Genomic DNA, 14,341 nt, shown 5'->3' with positions numbered 1-14,341 from the left:
GTGGACTTGCTCTGATTTTCTTCAGTTTCAGCTTGAACTTTCATATGAGCAATTGATGTTCTGTTCCACAGTCGGCCCCTGGCCTTGTTCTGACTGATAATATTGAGCTTTTCCATCGTCTTTTTCCATAGATGTAGTCAATTTGATTTCTGTGTGTTTCATCTGGCGAGGTCCATGTGTATAGTCGTTGTTTATGTTGGTAAAAGAAGGTATTTGCAATGAAGAACCCATTGGTCTTGCAAAATTCTATCATTCGATCACCAAGGCCATATTTTCCAACTACTGGTCCTTCTTTGTTTCCAACTTTTACATTCCAATCGCCAGTAATTATCAATGCATCTTGATTGCATGTTCGATGAATTTCAAACTGCAGCAGCTGATAAAAATCTTCTATTTCTTCATCTTTGGCCCTAGTGGTTGGTGCGTAGATTTGAGTAATAGTTGTATTAACTGGTCTTCCTTGTAGGTGTATGGATATTGTCCTATCAGTGTCAGTGTCAGTGTTGTACTTCAGGATAGATCTTGAAACATTCTTTTTGATGATGAATGCAACTCCATTCCTCTTTGAGTTGTCATTCCCAGCATAGTAGACTATATGATTGACCGATTCAAAATGGCCAGTACCAGTCCATTTCAGCTGACTAATGCCTAGGATATCGATGATTATGCATTCCATTTCATTTTTGACGATTTCCAATTTTCCTAGAGTCATACTTCATGCATTCCAGGTTCTGGTTATTAATGGATGTTTGCAGCTGTTTCTTCTCATTTTGAGTCATGCCACATCAGCAAATGAAGGTCCCAAAAGCTTTACTCCATCCACGTCATTAAGGTCGACTCTAGTTTGAGGAGGCAGCTGTTCCCCAGTCATCTTTTGAGGGCCTTCCAACCTGGGGGCTCATCTTCCAGCACTGTATCAGACAGTGTTCTGCTGCTATACATAAGGTTTTCACTGGCTAATGCTTTTTCAGAAGTAGACTGCCAGGTCCTTCTTCCTAGTCTGTCATAGTCTGGGAACTCAGCTGAAACCTGTCCTCCATGGGTGACCCTGCTGGTATCTGAATACTGGTGGCATAGTTTCCAGCATCACAGCAACATGCAAGCCCCCACAGTACGACAAACTGATAGACACATGGGGGAATAAAATAATAAAATAGCTACCAATTTTATGGGCCTACCATGATCTAGGCATGAAATCTCTGGTGGCATAGTGGTTAAGAGCTACAACTGCTAACTGAAAGGTCGGCAGTTCGAATCCACCAGGCACTCCTTGTAAACCCTATGGGGCAGTTCTGCTGTGTCCCATCAGGTTGCTGGGAGTCAGAATCAACTCGACGGCAGCAGGTTTTCGTTTTTTGGTTTATGATCCAGGCACGATTGCAAGTGCTTTTTGTATTGTATCTCATTTCATCCTTGCAAAAATTCTAAAGATAGATAGTACTCCCACTTTATATCTGAAGTGCCTTTAAACTTATGAAAACCAAACTTGTTGCTGTCGAGTTGACTCTGACTCATAGAGACCCAATAGGACAGAGTAGAACTGCCCCATAGGGTTTCCAAGGCTATAAAGTTAACGTTTCTCCTGTGGAATGGCTGGTGGGTTAGCAGTAGAGTTTTTAACCAGTACACCACCAGGGCTCCTTAAACTTACGGAAGTCACACTGAAATGTAATAATCAGAAATTCTCAAATAGAGTAGTTTGCAATTTTGTTGCCTCTGTTTTTATCAGTGTCCCTTCTTTTACAGTACCTGTTATACAGTAGGTAGGCAATAAGAGTTCGTGGAATTTCATCCCCCTTCCCTGAAATTGCTGGGTTCATTTTAGTGTATATTTTATGCTGAAGTGCAGCCTTAGTAAAAGTCAGTGACTTATGTAATTATATTTTGCTTCTTTAGCAAAGCTAAAGGACAGACTTCCTATTCTCTAACCACCCCCTCCCTCCTTGTCCACTACCCATCCCACCACCACCAATATGTTGCTTCATTATACCTGGTTTGTGATTATTTTCTTTCATTCATTTTTTTCAGGCCTGCCTCCTTTCTTCCTTCCCTCTCTCCTTCGTTTAAACCAAAACCCTTTGCCTTGGAGTCATTTCCGACTCATAGAGACTCTATAGGACAGAGTAGAACTGCCCCAGATGGTTTCCAAGGAGCAGCTGGTGGACTCGAACTGCCAGCCTTTTCATTAGCAGCTGTATTCTTAACCACTGTGCCATGAGGGTATTTATTCTTTGTCTTCAAATTTGTCGTTTTTGGCTTGCGGTTTTGAGGGTTTATTTGATTTATAATAGGTGAGTTGTTTGATTTATCCAAATCTTTTGTAATTAAAAAAGAAAGCCATTTCACTTTGTCACAGAATAGTTGTCATTGGTTTCCTCTTTGGGTTTGAGATTTTAAGAACTCCTTCATGATATCTGACTCTGATGAGCATTGTGTACAGCTAGGCTGACAAGGTTAGTGTTGCCCCTGGATGCACTGGCAAATGTTTTTGTCTTCAAAAGGAAGAAAATACTACAATTAGTAGAACCACACTTCCTCTCTTAAAACAACAACTTGTTTTTTCCATGCCTTTTTTTCCTCTAATGTTTTGAACTGAATTTATTGCTGCTGCTGGTATGTGCTGTATATGATGACTTTGTTTTGTGATTTTTGAGGGGGGGAAAAGCAGAGCCTCCCAGCCATGAGAAAGATTTTATATCTTATGAAGTGCTACCTTAAGTCCTTGTAAATTATAATGGAAGGAACTGACAAGTAGGAATTTTGTAATTTGGTACTGTCCATTGGCCTTACAGGCTCTCGATGATTGCTGTTTGAAAATCTCAAAATAAACATGATTCAGGTCTCAGGAAGATTAATCAGATTAATTAAAATTTTAACAAAGTCTCTCTTTGATTAGAACAAATTGTTTGTTTAGGCCACTGTAAAGTGTGAGCTGGCTGTATGATCCCAAAATATTTCTTAACTACTTCCAAAAAATTAGAGTAATTTGCCAGTACCTGGTAGAAAACTGATCACTTAGTTCTATCTTCTAGTTAATTGAACGGCTGTGTGCCTTTGAAAGGTGTGTATCTCTTGAGTATACTTCATGTAGCTTTGAAATTTGTGTTATATATTATTTTAAACCAAATAAGATGCCTACATTTTTCAGTTATTTCCCTTTCTGGTTCATGTTTACAAAAAGAGAATTTTGGAAGTAAGTAATTTCCAGGCAGATTGTCTTGGAATTAAATTCTGAAAACAACTAAAACCAGCCTTCCTTTATCCCTCTTTTTTTTTTTTTTTTTTCCTTTTTTGGGGGGTTGGTGGGTATCTTGCTCTGTTCAGCTAGTGTTTAATATCACTTGTGAGGCTAGCATTGTGATGGGCATCTGCTGTGTGATATCCGCTTAATCCATTGGTGTGGAAGCAACAAGGGCTTTTTTTCTCCCTTCCATTCCAACTGTTTTTTGACATCTTTAATTTCAAAGGTTGCCAATGGACAGATCAGGGTCAAGACTGACTTGAAATATTTTAGTAAGAAGCAAAAAGAAAAATGAGATCCTAACTTTCTAGTCTGCTGATCTACACATCCCCATTTATGAGCTGAAGCTATATGGGTGTGAAATTTAGTATGGAGGTTTAGGCTGCTTGAGCACCTTTTATCCCATAATAGTTGTGGAATGTGAAGATCTGAATTTTCATGGAGGCACTGGAATTTCATGGCCAACAATGGATTTCTTAAGGCCTTGTCATTTCAGATTGCTATTAGTTGTGGTTATTGCTGCTCTAAATGTGCATACGAACTTGCCTCTCAGTGAACTTATTACAATGGTACTAACTTGTCTTGACACTCTTGCCAACAGTTGTAGCGTCCCTTAACACAGTCTAGAGTTTCTGTAGTCACAGCACAGGTTTTGAGGAGGAATCAGCTTAAATTTCTGGGATGAATTTCTATAGACAGGAAATATATTGGCTTTAAAAATTAAGAGGTTTGATTCTGTTTTGGATTTGGATATCAAATGAATCTGAGCACATGACATTTTAATGCCGTTTGTCTTTTCAAATAGATTTACCTTCTTAATGCATGTGACGACAAGACTTTGCTCATCAGCTAGAACATACATTTCAGAGGAGTTGTTACCTAAAATATTATCATAAGGCATAAGAAAACACACGATTTAAGTTGCCTTTCATGCACATAATTAAGAATTAATAAGCCAGTACCAGTGGCTAGTCCCTAGAATTTCCACTGTTTTGCCTTTTGTGACCTGTGTTATTAAAAGTCCATTATTTTTACAGACTTTATTAAATTGGATCTTATTAAAGCATTCTATATTTGCATTTGGTCTTTCATAATTCATTATTATTATGACATTTACTTTTTACCATCAGATCTGAAAACATATCATAAGCTACCCTTTTCTCTTGAAAGAAATGCTAATTTCGAACAGTCCTCTAATAGAAGAGAAAAGCTTTATCAGTTTTTTCATTTATTCCAGATCGTGTTAAGAATACTAATGCTAGACTTCGGTATGCTAATATCTCTGAGCTTTTTTGGTCAAAAGCTTAGAATTATTATTTTTATCTCATACTAAGTATGAAACTAGAAGACCTGCTACTGCTGGAGAAAACACTAAAGTGTAATTCATGATTCTAATGACTTGTGAAAATGTTTTCATTGCTAAATCCTGTTTCTTAGGATGATGCTACTCAATTTATCTTTGTATCACACGATGTTGTTTGTCCTATTTAAGGAATTCTGTCTTCTTGAAATTCATTTGGTTTGTTTTCTTGTAGTTTAGGCTAGTACAGCTTATGATGCTTAGGATTAAGAATTCTATGCTGTCAACCTGAGACAGCATTTAAGATGTGTTTCCTGCTTTTTTATATGGTAATCATTTATGATTTAGTTGAAAAATCAATATAGCAAGATTTTATATACTGATATCAGACAGCCTTATCTAATTTTAACATAACTAATAAAACAGTGAGTTTTTTGTTGGGATACTGGTAAATTTATTAAATTCCAAAATGAAACTTACTTTGGATTTTATCTCATTTTAGATTTCTGACAATGTGCACTAGACACTTTGGCAGTGTTGTTGCACAAACCATTCGGACTCAAAAAACAGATCAGTTTCCACTTTTCCTGATTATTATGGGAAAGCGATCATCTAATGAAGTGTTAAATGTGATACAAGGTAAAGTACATGTCACATGGGAATAGAGTCTTGTATATGTGATGATCTGATTTTTATTTGCAAAGCTTACAATATTTTTATTGATAAAATATTATTGCATTTTAAAATATAGAACACCCTAGGGAAGAACATCTCCAAAAAGTATAGGTCCTATGAAAAATTAAATGCATTACATGAAAATCCAACAGAAACATCTTAATTAAATTACAGAGCCCCTGGGACATAGATACTCAAGTTAAATGTTCAGAATTTCTCAACTCTCTAACCTAGTATTTAGGTCATAGTCAGCTGTCAAATATGATATTTCATATATATATTGATTTCTTGCTGTAATGTTGATTAGTTGAAAGAAATGCTTATCTTCAGTTTTCTAGAAAATCCAGTGACTGTATAAACCCGTTGCCGTCAAGTCGATTCTGACTCATAGTGACTATATATTACAAATCAAATAGTTCACAGTGGTAGTTGTTTCTCCTTATTTTTGTCAATCCATGTCTAGGATGCAGCTCTGAGGCATGAACCTAGAGGATGCCTGTGAATTTAATCACAATGCCTTTTCTTAACACAAAAATAAGTGAATTATATATATACCCAGAAACCACAATTATATGTATACATATATATTTTTTACTGTTACTGATGCACCCCCAAGGATTAGTGTAAAATATTACCTTATTCGTGGTAAAGCTTAAATTGAAAACAGTGTATTTTCACTATACCACAAGGAAAAAGATTTTCAAGTGCCCCAAGCTAAAGCTTGCATAGTATCTGGGATACTGCATTTCTCCCCTCATTTAAGTCAAAAGTTCTATAGTAGTTAATATGATAGGGGAAGGAAAGATAAACTCTACCTCTTTAAAAACTCAAATAAAACAAAACCTGTACTGTTTTCTGTTTTTTCCATAACTAGAGCATATGGTTTCATAAACAGTGTTAAAGAAGACCTGCTGGGGGAACTGATTTGCAGAGGGTAAATGGATAATAAAGATAACATCTCATTGCTGCTTTTCCTGTCAGAGGCAATATTGCAATAGCTAGTGGTTCTCAAGGTGTAGTCCAGGGACCACTACTACCTCTCCCTGCTCTACCCCTCCCCCAGGTCCCTAGACCCTTTCAGAGAATCCGCAAGGTCAAAATTATTTTAATAATGATATGCAGATGTTATTTGCCTTTTTCACTTTGTTGACGTTTGGACTAGTGGTGCAAAAGCAATGGTGTGTAAAACAGCTGGCGCCTTAACACTAATCAAGGCCATGGCACGAAATTGTACTGGTAGTCATCATATCATCATATTCTTTACCATCATGTACTCATGGTTTAGAAAAAAAAAATTAGAATGTCATTGATGAAGCACTAGAAGTTACTACTTTTATTTAATCTCAGCCCTCTTAATAGTTCTGTGTGGCACAATGGGAGGTCGGCATAAAGCCCCCCTGCTGCATACCAAAATACTTGTGGTTGCTTCACTTGTGAGCTAAACTTCTTTTTTTACTGAAGATCATTTTTACTTGAAAATATGACTGACAGACAGACTATGGTCATACAGCCTGGGTATTTGACAGACAGTTTCTCCAAAATGAACAAAGTGAGACTGTCACTTGAAGAAAAATAATTGGCAGTATTTGTCATCAGTGATAAAATAGGAGCTTTCAAAAGAAAATTTATATCTACCACCATAAGATTGACAAGTTCAATACTTTTCTGATGATATTAACAAATGTGATCTTTTTGTAGATAATCTTCTGAATGTATCAGCATTCAGTGAGCCAGTATTTTCCAAATGCCAAATGCATGATGTTGTAAAATCAACCACCGGTAAAAGACCCATTCAAAGTACAAGATAGACCAATGTATTTTAATGTAACAAAACACACACAGTTCATATTCCACACGCACCATTAAAGAAACTTCCACTTAATAGTTTGGGTATAGTATCAAAGAAGGATATCCACAATTATCTATTAAAACATTCCTTTTTCCAACTGCATGTCTATGTGAGGCCAGGTTTTCTTGGTAAATTTCAACCAAAGCAACATATTGTAATTGGTTTAATGCAAAAGCAGATATGAAAATCCAGTTTTCTTCTATTAAGCTAAACGCTAGAGATTTACAAAAATATTAAAACAATGCCACTCACTACATTTTTTTTTTTTGGAAAGTATGGTCATTTTTTTCACAAAAATGTGTTATTTAACAGGTAGTGGGTTTATTATTACTTTTAAATGAATTGATAAACAAGTGTTTTTTTAAGATTTCCATTATAATTTCTAATCCAGTAAATATTGATAGCTATAACCCACATAAACAAAAGTTCTTTGGGGGTCTCATTAGTTTTTAAGAATATAAAGGGAGCCTAAGACCAAAATGTTTAAGAACCACTGCGGTAGACTGTGAGTTGGCCCTGAGCTGCTTTAACTGGTACTTTTCTCCATCTTGGATCATTTAGGGCTTAAGTGTAAAGTACCTACAAGTCCATTTTGACAGTGGGTCCTTCCAGGTAAGGCTAAAACATACCTGATGAGCAGTGACTTAAGTCTGGAAATTAATGGCCAATATGTAGTCATCGGCACAACTATAGTATTTTCCCATTGAGGATTCCAGTACGCTCCATAAAATATTCATGCTTCGTGCTCTGAACCTTAGTCAGTTTGCAAATGAGAAATGGAAGCCCAGAGACTTGCCCAGTAACAAAATCTACACTGAAGATGCTGTTAAACTTTTTGCCATCTTTCGTATCTGTTAATAACTATACCAATGATTTTGTATGCATTATGTACCAGGCGCTTTATGTTATCTCTACTCTTTCTAAGAACGCTACAGAGATTATATTATCTCTGTTTTGCAGATAAAAAAATTTGATCTTAGCTATAGTCACTCGTTCAGACACTTGTCCATTTATTTGTCTATGAAATGGATGTTTATTTATGAAGTGCTAGACAATTTCTTGATACTAGATCTTTTTTTTTTTAAATCATTTCTGTTTTCTCGGTTCTATAGTCCATTTATTGAGAGAGTAATGCTTATGTGACCAAACTGGATCATTTTATTGCTAAGGACCACAGACGCTTCCTGACCCCATGCTGCCAGTGGTTATAAGAAAAATTGAGAAAATGATCACTGGAAGATCATGTAGTCAAGCCCTTCTCTAGAAAAACACCAGCTAGGATGCTCGCTGTGCACTATCCCGTTGGTGGCCATTAAATTAATGAGTCAAGAAGACCTCTTCTTAGGCCCTGGAGAAAACTCAATTTTTCTTCTTGTAGTTTGAGAAAAGAGAAGAATTGATATATCTTCATGTATCCTCACACACTGCATTTTTGTAAATGCATCCAAAGCAAATAACAAGGAATGGATGCATTCAGAAAATGCCATGTATGTGCTCTATGTTTGTTATCGAGTTAGACAGAGAATAAGTAACATTAAGGAAAATCAGACTTTTAAAATGCCCTCTTCATGAAGAATTATTGTATGGTAATTTGAAAGTAGCCTGAGAGGGAAGAATATCAGTTGGGCAGAAAAAGAAATCAAATTTTTTTTCAGAAATTGAATTTTGTTTGTTTCACCAGGGAATTTTTAATGACAAAAAATACTACTACTAATTAAAGGACAATGTACTGAGGTGGCTTTTGAGTCACATCCATCTGTTTTCAAATCCTGGCCCCACCACTTAACCAGTTTGACCTTGGTTGGGCAGGTTACTTAAGCTCTCTAAACCTTGGTTTTCTTCTCTGTAAAATCAAAATGATAACAATGCCTTCATATTAAATAAAATGATACATGTGAAGTGGTTATCTTTATCACTGATATGTAAGCAAATGGTCGTTGTTGCTAGGGTAATTAGATAGCTATGTTTTCATAACTTGAAAGAACTTTTGGTACTCATGAATTGGGCGTTCCTCTTTACAGTTCTAAAAGTTCTGATTAAGAGATTGCTCCCTCAAATGTGAATATACTGAAATTTCAACTGCCAGTATACTGCTTTACTCTTATTGGAAAGTTTCAGTGAAACCATGAAAGTATTTTAATTAGATATTAGCATACTAATCTGTATTTATTTAGACTTTAGTTATTCCTTTCTGATTAATTCTAGAATGACTTTCCATATTTTAATAACTTTAATAATGTGAAGTTTGGCCATCTCCATGTGTTGCTAGGAAACACAACAGTGGATGAGTTAATGATGAGACTCATGGCTGCAATGGAGATCTTCACGGCCCAACAACAGGAAGATATAAAGGATGAGGTAAGGTTAAAGGTTAAGCAGACCTTTAATAGGATTTTGGTGAAGTCATTTGTCAAATGATGATACGTGCCCATGTCATGTTTGATAAATAAGAATTAGGAAGATGCATTTCCAGATTAACCAAGATCTGTTATGCTGTGAGGTAGTCCATTCTTCTCATGACCCCAAGACTCAACAGTTTGTCTAATTTATGGACTACTTTGCCAGGTTTGAGGGGCTGGTGGGAGATCAGTTTGCAGGAAATTAATTCTGAGGAATTTTACAGATGAAACTTCAGTCCAGGAAATCATGTACTATATGAGTTTTATAACTCATTTTTAAGGTCCTGTTACTCCTTTTAAATATTGAGATTGATTAGCAATAAATAAATTTTACATTTGAATATATTTCTGAAGCACTATGAGAATTAGGAAAAAATATCAGAATTCTAAAATTCCCAATCCCCTAAGCATATGCAGATGGCATAGACAACAGGAGGCATCAAATAAAATAATAATAGCATCATTACTGATAATGACAGTAATAGCCAACACTTACTGATTATTTATGACGTGCTAGGCACTGTGCCCACCACACGCCTATCAGTTTGTTGTCCTGTGGTGGCTTGTGTGTTGCTGTGATGCTGGAAGCTATGCCACCGGTATCTCAAATACCAGCAGGGCTACCAGGGGTAGACAGGTTTCAGCAGAGCTTCCAGATTAAGACAAAGTAGGAAGAAGGACCTGGCAATCTACTTCTAAAATAATTGGCCAGTGTAAACCTTAGGAATAGCAGCTGAACATTGTGTGATAGATTAGCCCATCAGGTTGGAAGGCACAGAAAATATGACTGGAGAAAAGCTGCCTCCTCAAAACAGAGTCATCCTTAATGACATGGCTGAAATAAAGCTTTCAGGACCTTCATTTGCTGATGTGCCATTACTTAAAATGAGACAAAAAAACAAAAAAGAAACAGCAAACATCCATTAATTACCAGAATGTAGAATATATGAAGTGTGAATGTAGGAAAGTTGGAAATCATCAAAATTGAAATGGAACACATAAAGATTGATATTCTAGGCATTAGTGGGCTAAAATGGACTGGTATTGGCCATTTTGAATCAGACAATCATGTGGCCTACTATTCAAGAAATGACAGATTGAAGAGGAATGGTGTTCATTCATTATCAAAAGAACATTTCAAGATCTATTCTGAAGTGCAACAGTGTCAGTGATAGGATAATATCCATACACCTACAAGGAAGACCAGTTAATATGACTATTATTCAAATTTACATACCAACCACTAAGGCCAAACATGAAGAAATTGAAGATTTTTACCAACTTCTGCAGTCTGAAATTGATCAAATATGCAGTCAAGATGCATTGATAATTACTGGTGACTGGAATGCAAAAGTTGGAAACAAAGAAGAACCAGTAGTTGGAAAATACAGCCTTGGTAATAGAAGCAACACCAGAGATCCCGTGATAGAATTTCTAAGACCAAGGACTGATTCACTGCAAATACTTTTTTTCAACCATATAAGTGGTGACTATACACGTAGACCTCACCAGATGGAATACACAGGAATCAAATCATCTACGTCTGTGGAAAGAGACGATAGAAAAGCTCAATATCATCAGTCAGAACAAGGCCAGGGGCGGACTATGGAACAGGCTGTCAGTTGCTCATATGTAAGTTCAAGTTGAAGCTAAAGAAAATTAGAGCATGTCCACGAGAGCCAAAGTACATCCTTGAGTATATCACACCTAAATTTAGAGACCATTCAATAGATTGGACACATTGAACACTAATGATAAAGACCAAACAAGTTGTAGGATTACATCAAGGACATCATACATGAAGAAAGCAGGGGTCATTAAAAAGAAAGAAAAGACCAAAATGGATGTCAGCAGAGACTCTGAAACATGTTCTTGATCATAGAGTATCAAAAATAAATGGAAGAATTGAAGTAAAAGAGCTGAACAGAAGACTTCAAAGGACAGCTCAAGAAGATAAAGTATTATAATGAAATATGCAAAGACCTGGAATTATAAAACCAAAAGAGAAGAACACAGTTGGTATTTCTCAAACTGAAAAAACTGCCAGAAATACAAGCAAGATTCAGAAGAGGACGTACAACAAGGGATATCATTACTTATATCAGATGAATCTTGGCTGAAAGCAGAGAATACCAGAAAAATATTTACCAGTGTTTCATTAACACAAGCATTCGACTGTGATCATAAAAAAATTATACTCAAAAAAGACTGGATTATAGAAGACATTAAGGATGGAATAAAGAAATTCAGAGAATCCAATGAGAATGAAAACACTTCCTATCAGAACCTTTGGGACACAGCAAAAGCAGTGCTCAGAGGCCAATTTATATCAGTAAATGCACACATACCAAAAAGAAGGGCCCAAATCAAAGAATTATCTCTACAACTTGAACAAATAGAAAGAGAGCAGCAAAAGAAACCCACAGGCACCAGAAGACAACACATAATAAAAATTAGAGCTGAACTAATGAACTAAATGAAACTGAAAAAAGAAAAACAATTGAAAGAATTAACAAGATCAAAAGCTGGTTTTTTGAAAAAATCAACAAAATTGATAAACCACTGGCCAAACTGACAAAAAGAAAACAGGAGAGGAAGCAAATAACCCAAATAAGAAATGAGATGGGCGATATTACAACAGACCCGACTGAAATTAAAAGAATCATATCAGATTACTATGAAAAACCATACTTAAACAAATTTAAAAACCTAGAAGAAATGGATGAATTCCTAGAAACACACTACCTACCTACAGTAACACAATCAGAGGTAGAACAACTAAATAGACCCATAACAAAAGAAGAGATTGAAAGGGTAATCAAAAAACTGCCAACAAAAGAAAGCCCTGGTCCTGAAGGCTTCACTGCAGAGTTCTACCAAACTTTCAGAGAAGAGTTAACACCACTACTACTAAAGGTATTTCAGAGCATAGAAAATGACGGAATACTACCAAACTCATTCTGTGAAGCCACCATATCCCTGATGCCAAAACCAGGTAAAGACACCACAAGAAAAGAAAATTATAGACCTATATCCCTCATGAATGTAGATGCAAAAATCCTCAACAAAATTCTAGCCAATAGAATTCAACAACATATCAAAAAAATAATTCACCATGACCAAGTGGGATTCATACCAGGTATGCAGGGATGGTTCAACATTAGAAAAACAATTAATGTAATCCACCACATAAATAAAACAAAAGACAAGAATCACATGATTTTATCAATTGATGCAGAAAAGGCATTTGACAAAGTTCAACACTCATTCATGATAAAAACTCTCAGCAAAATAGGAATAGAAGGAAAATTTCGTAACATAATAAAGGGCATCTATACAAACCCAACAGCCAAGATCACCCTAAATGGAGAGAGCCTGAAAACATTCCCACTGAGATCGGGAACCAGACAAGGATGCCCTTTATCACCACTCTTATTCAACATTGTGCTGGAAGTCCTAGCCAGGGCAATTAGACTAGATAAAGAAATAAAGGGCATCCAGATTGGCAAGGAAGAAGTAAAAGTATCTCTATCTGCAGATGACATGATCTTATACACAGAAAACCCTAAGGAATCCTTAGGAAGACTACTGAAACCAATAGAAGAGTTCAGCAGAGTATCAGGATACAAGATAAACATACAAAAATCAGCTGGATTTCTCTACACCAACAAAAAGAACATTGAAGAGGAAATCACCAAATCAATGCCATTTACAGTAGCCCCTAAGAAGATAAAATGCTTAGGAATAAATCTTACCAGAGATGAAAAAGACTTATACAAAGAAAACTACAGTACATGTCTGCAAGAAACCAAAAGAGACTTACATAAGTGGAAGAACATACCTTGCTCATGGATAGGAAGACTTAACATTATAAAAATGTCTATTCTACCAAAAGCGATCTATACATTTAATGCAGCTCTGATCAAAATCCCAAGGACATTCTTTGAGGAGATGGAGAAACAAATCACCAACTTCATATGGAAGGGAAAGAGGCCCCGGATAAATACGGCATTACTGAAAAAGAAGAACAAAGTGGGAGGCCTTATTTTACCTGATTTTAGAACCTATTATACCGCCACAGTAGTCAAAACAGCCTGATACTGGTACAACAACAGATACATGGACCAATGGAACAGAATTGAGAATCCAGACATAAATCCATCCACATATAAGCAGTTGATATTTGACAAAGGCCCCAAAACAAAAAGACAGTCTTTTTAAAAAATGGTGCTGGCATAACTGGATAGCCATCTGCACAAAAATGAAACAAGACCCATACCTCACTCCATGCACAAAAACTAACTCAAAATGGATCAAAGACCTAAATATAAAATCTAAAATGATAAAGATCATGGAAGAAAAAATAGGGACAATGTTAGGAGCCCTAATACATGGCATAAACAGTACACAAAACATTATAAAGAATGTAGAAGAAAAACTAGATAACTGGGAGCTCCTTAAAATCAAACACCTATGCTCATCCAAAGACTTCACCAAAAGAGTAAAAAGACTACCTACAGACTGGGAAAAAGTTTTTAGCTATGACATTTCTGATCAGCACCTTATCTCTAAAATCTAGATGATACTGCAAAAACTCAACTGCAAAAAGACAAATAACCCAATTAAAAAATGGGCAAAAGATATGAATAGACACTTCACTAAAGAAGACATTCAGAGACGGTCTTCGCAGAGTCGCCGCGGTTTCCTGCTTCAACAGTGCTTGAACGGAACCCGGAGCTGGGCAACCTTTCCTAGCCGGCCATTCCCAGCCAGCTTTCCACCACCTCCTCACAGCAGCGGCCTCGGACGCCCCAAGGCCTCCACTGCTCCAGAGCCTCGCAGCCACCTCCGCCGCCTCTCCTCAAACGCCGCCGCCT

The 14,341-nt window shown here is 36.5% G+C and overlaps 1 protein-coding gene across 3 annotated transcripts in view; it reads left to right on the top strand.

Annotated features, from left to right (window-relative positions):
- Nucleotides 1-14,341, top strand: part of FAF1 (Fas associated factor 1) — a 620,612-nt gene that overhangs the window by 471,169 nt on the left and 135,102 nt on the right. For all 3 annotated transcript variants that reach the window (XR_010321387.1, XR_010321388.1, XM_010591294.3), the window contains exons 14-15: nt 5,044-5,180; nt 9,335-9,423. Coding sequence is in view for 1 of the 3 variants with exons in the window: in XM_010591294.3 (XP_010589596.1) it covers nt 5,044-5,180; nt 9,335-9,423 (226 nt within the window). In the remaining 2 variants the exon portion in view is untranslated. The remainder of the gene's footprint in view (nt 1-5,043; nt 5,181-9,334; nt 9,424-14,341) is intronic.

The sequence above is a fragment of the Loxodonta africana genome, chromosome 3, assembly GCF_030014295.1.
Source record: "Loxodonta africana isolate mLoxAfr1 chromosome 3, mLoxAfr1.hap2, whole genome shotgun sequence".
Classification (NCBI taxonomy): domain Eukaryota; kingdom Metazoa; phylum Chordata; class Mammalia; order Proboscidea; family Elephantidae; genus Loxodonta; species Loxodonta africana.
This window is presented reverse-complemented; position numbering and strand designations above follow the sequence as displayed.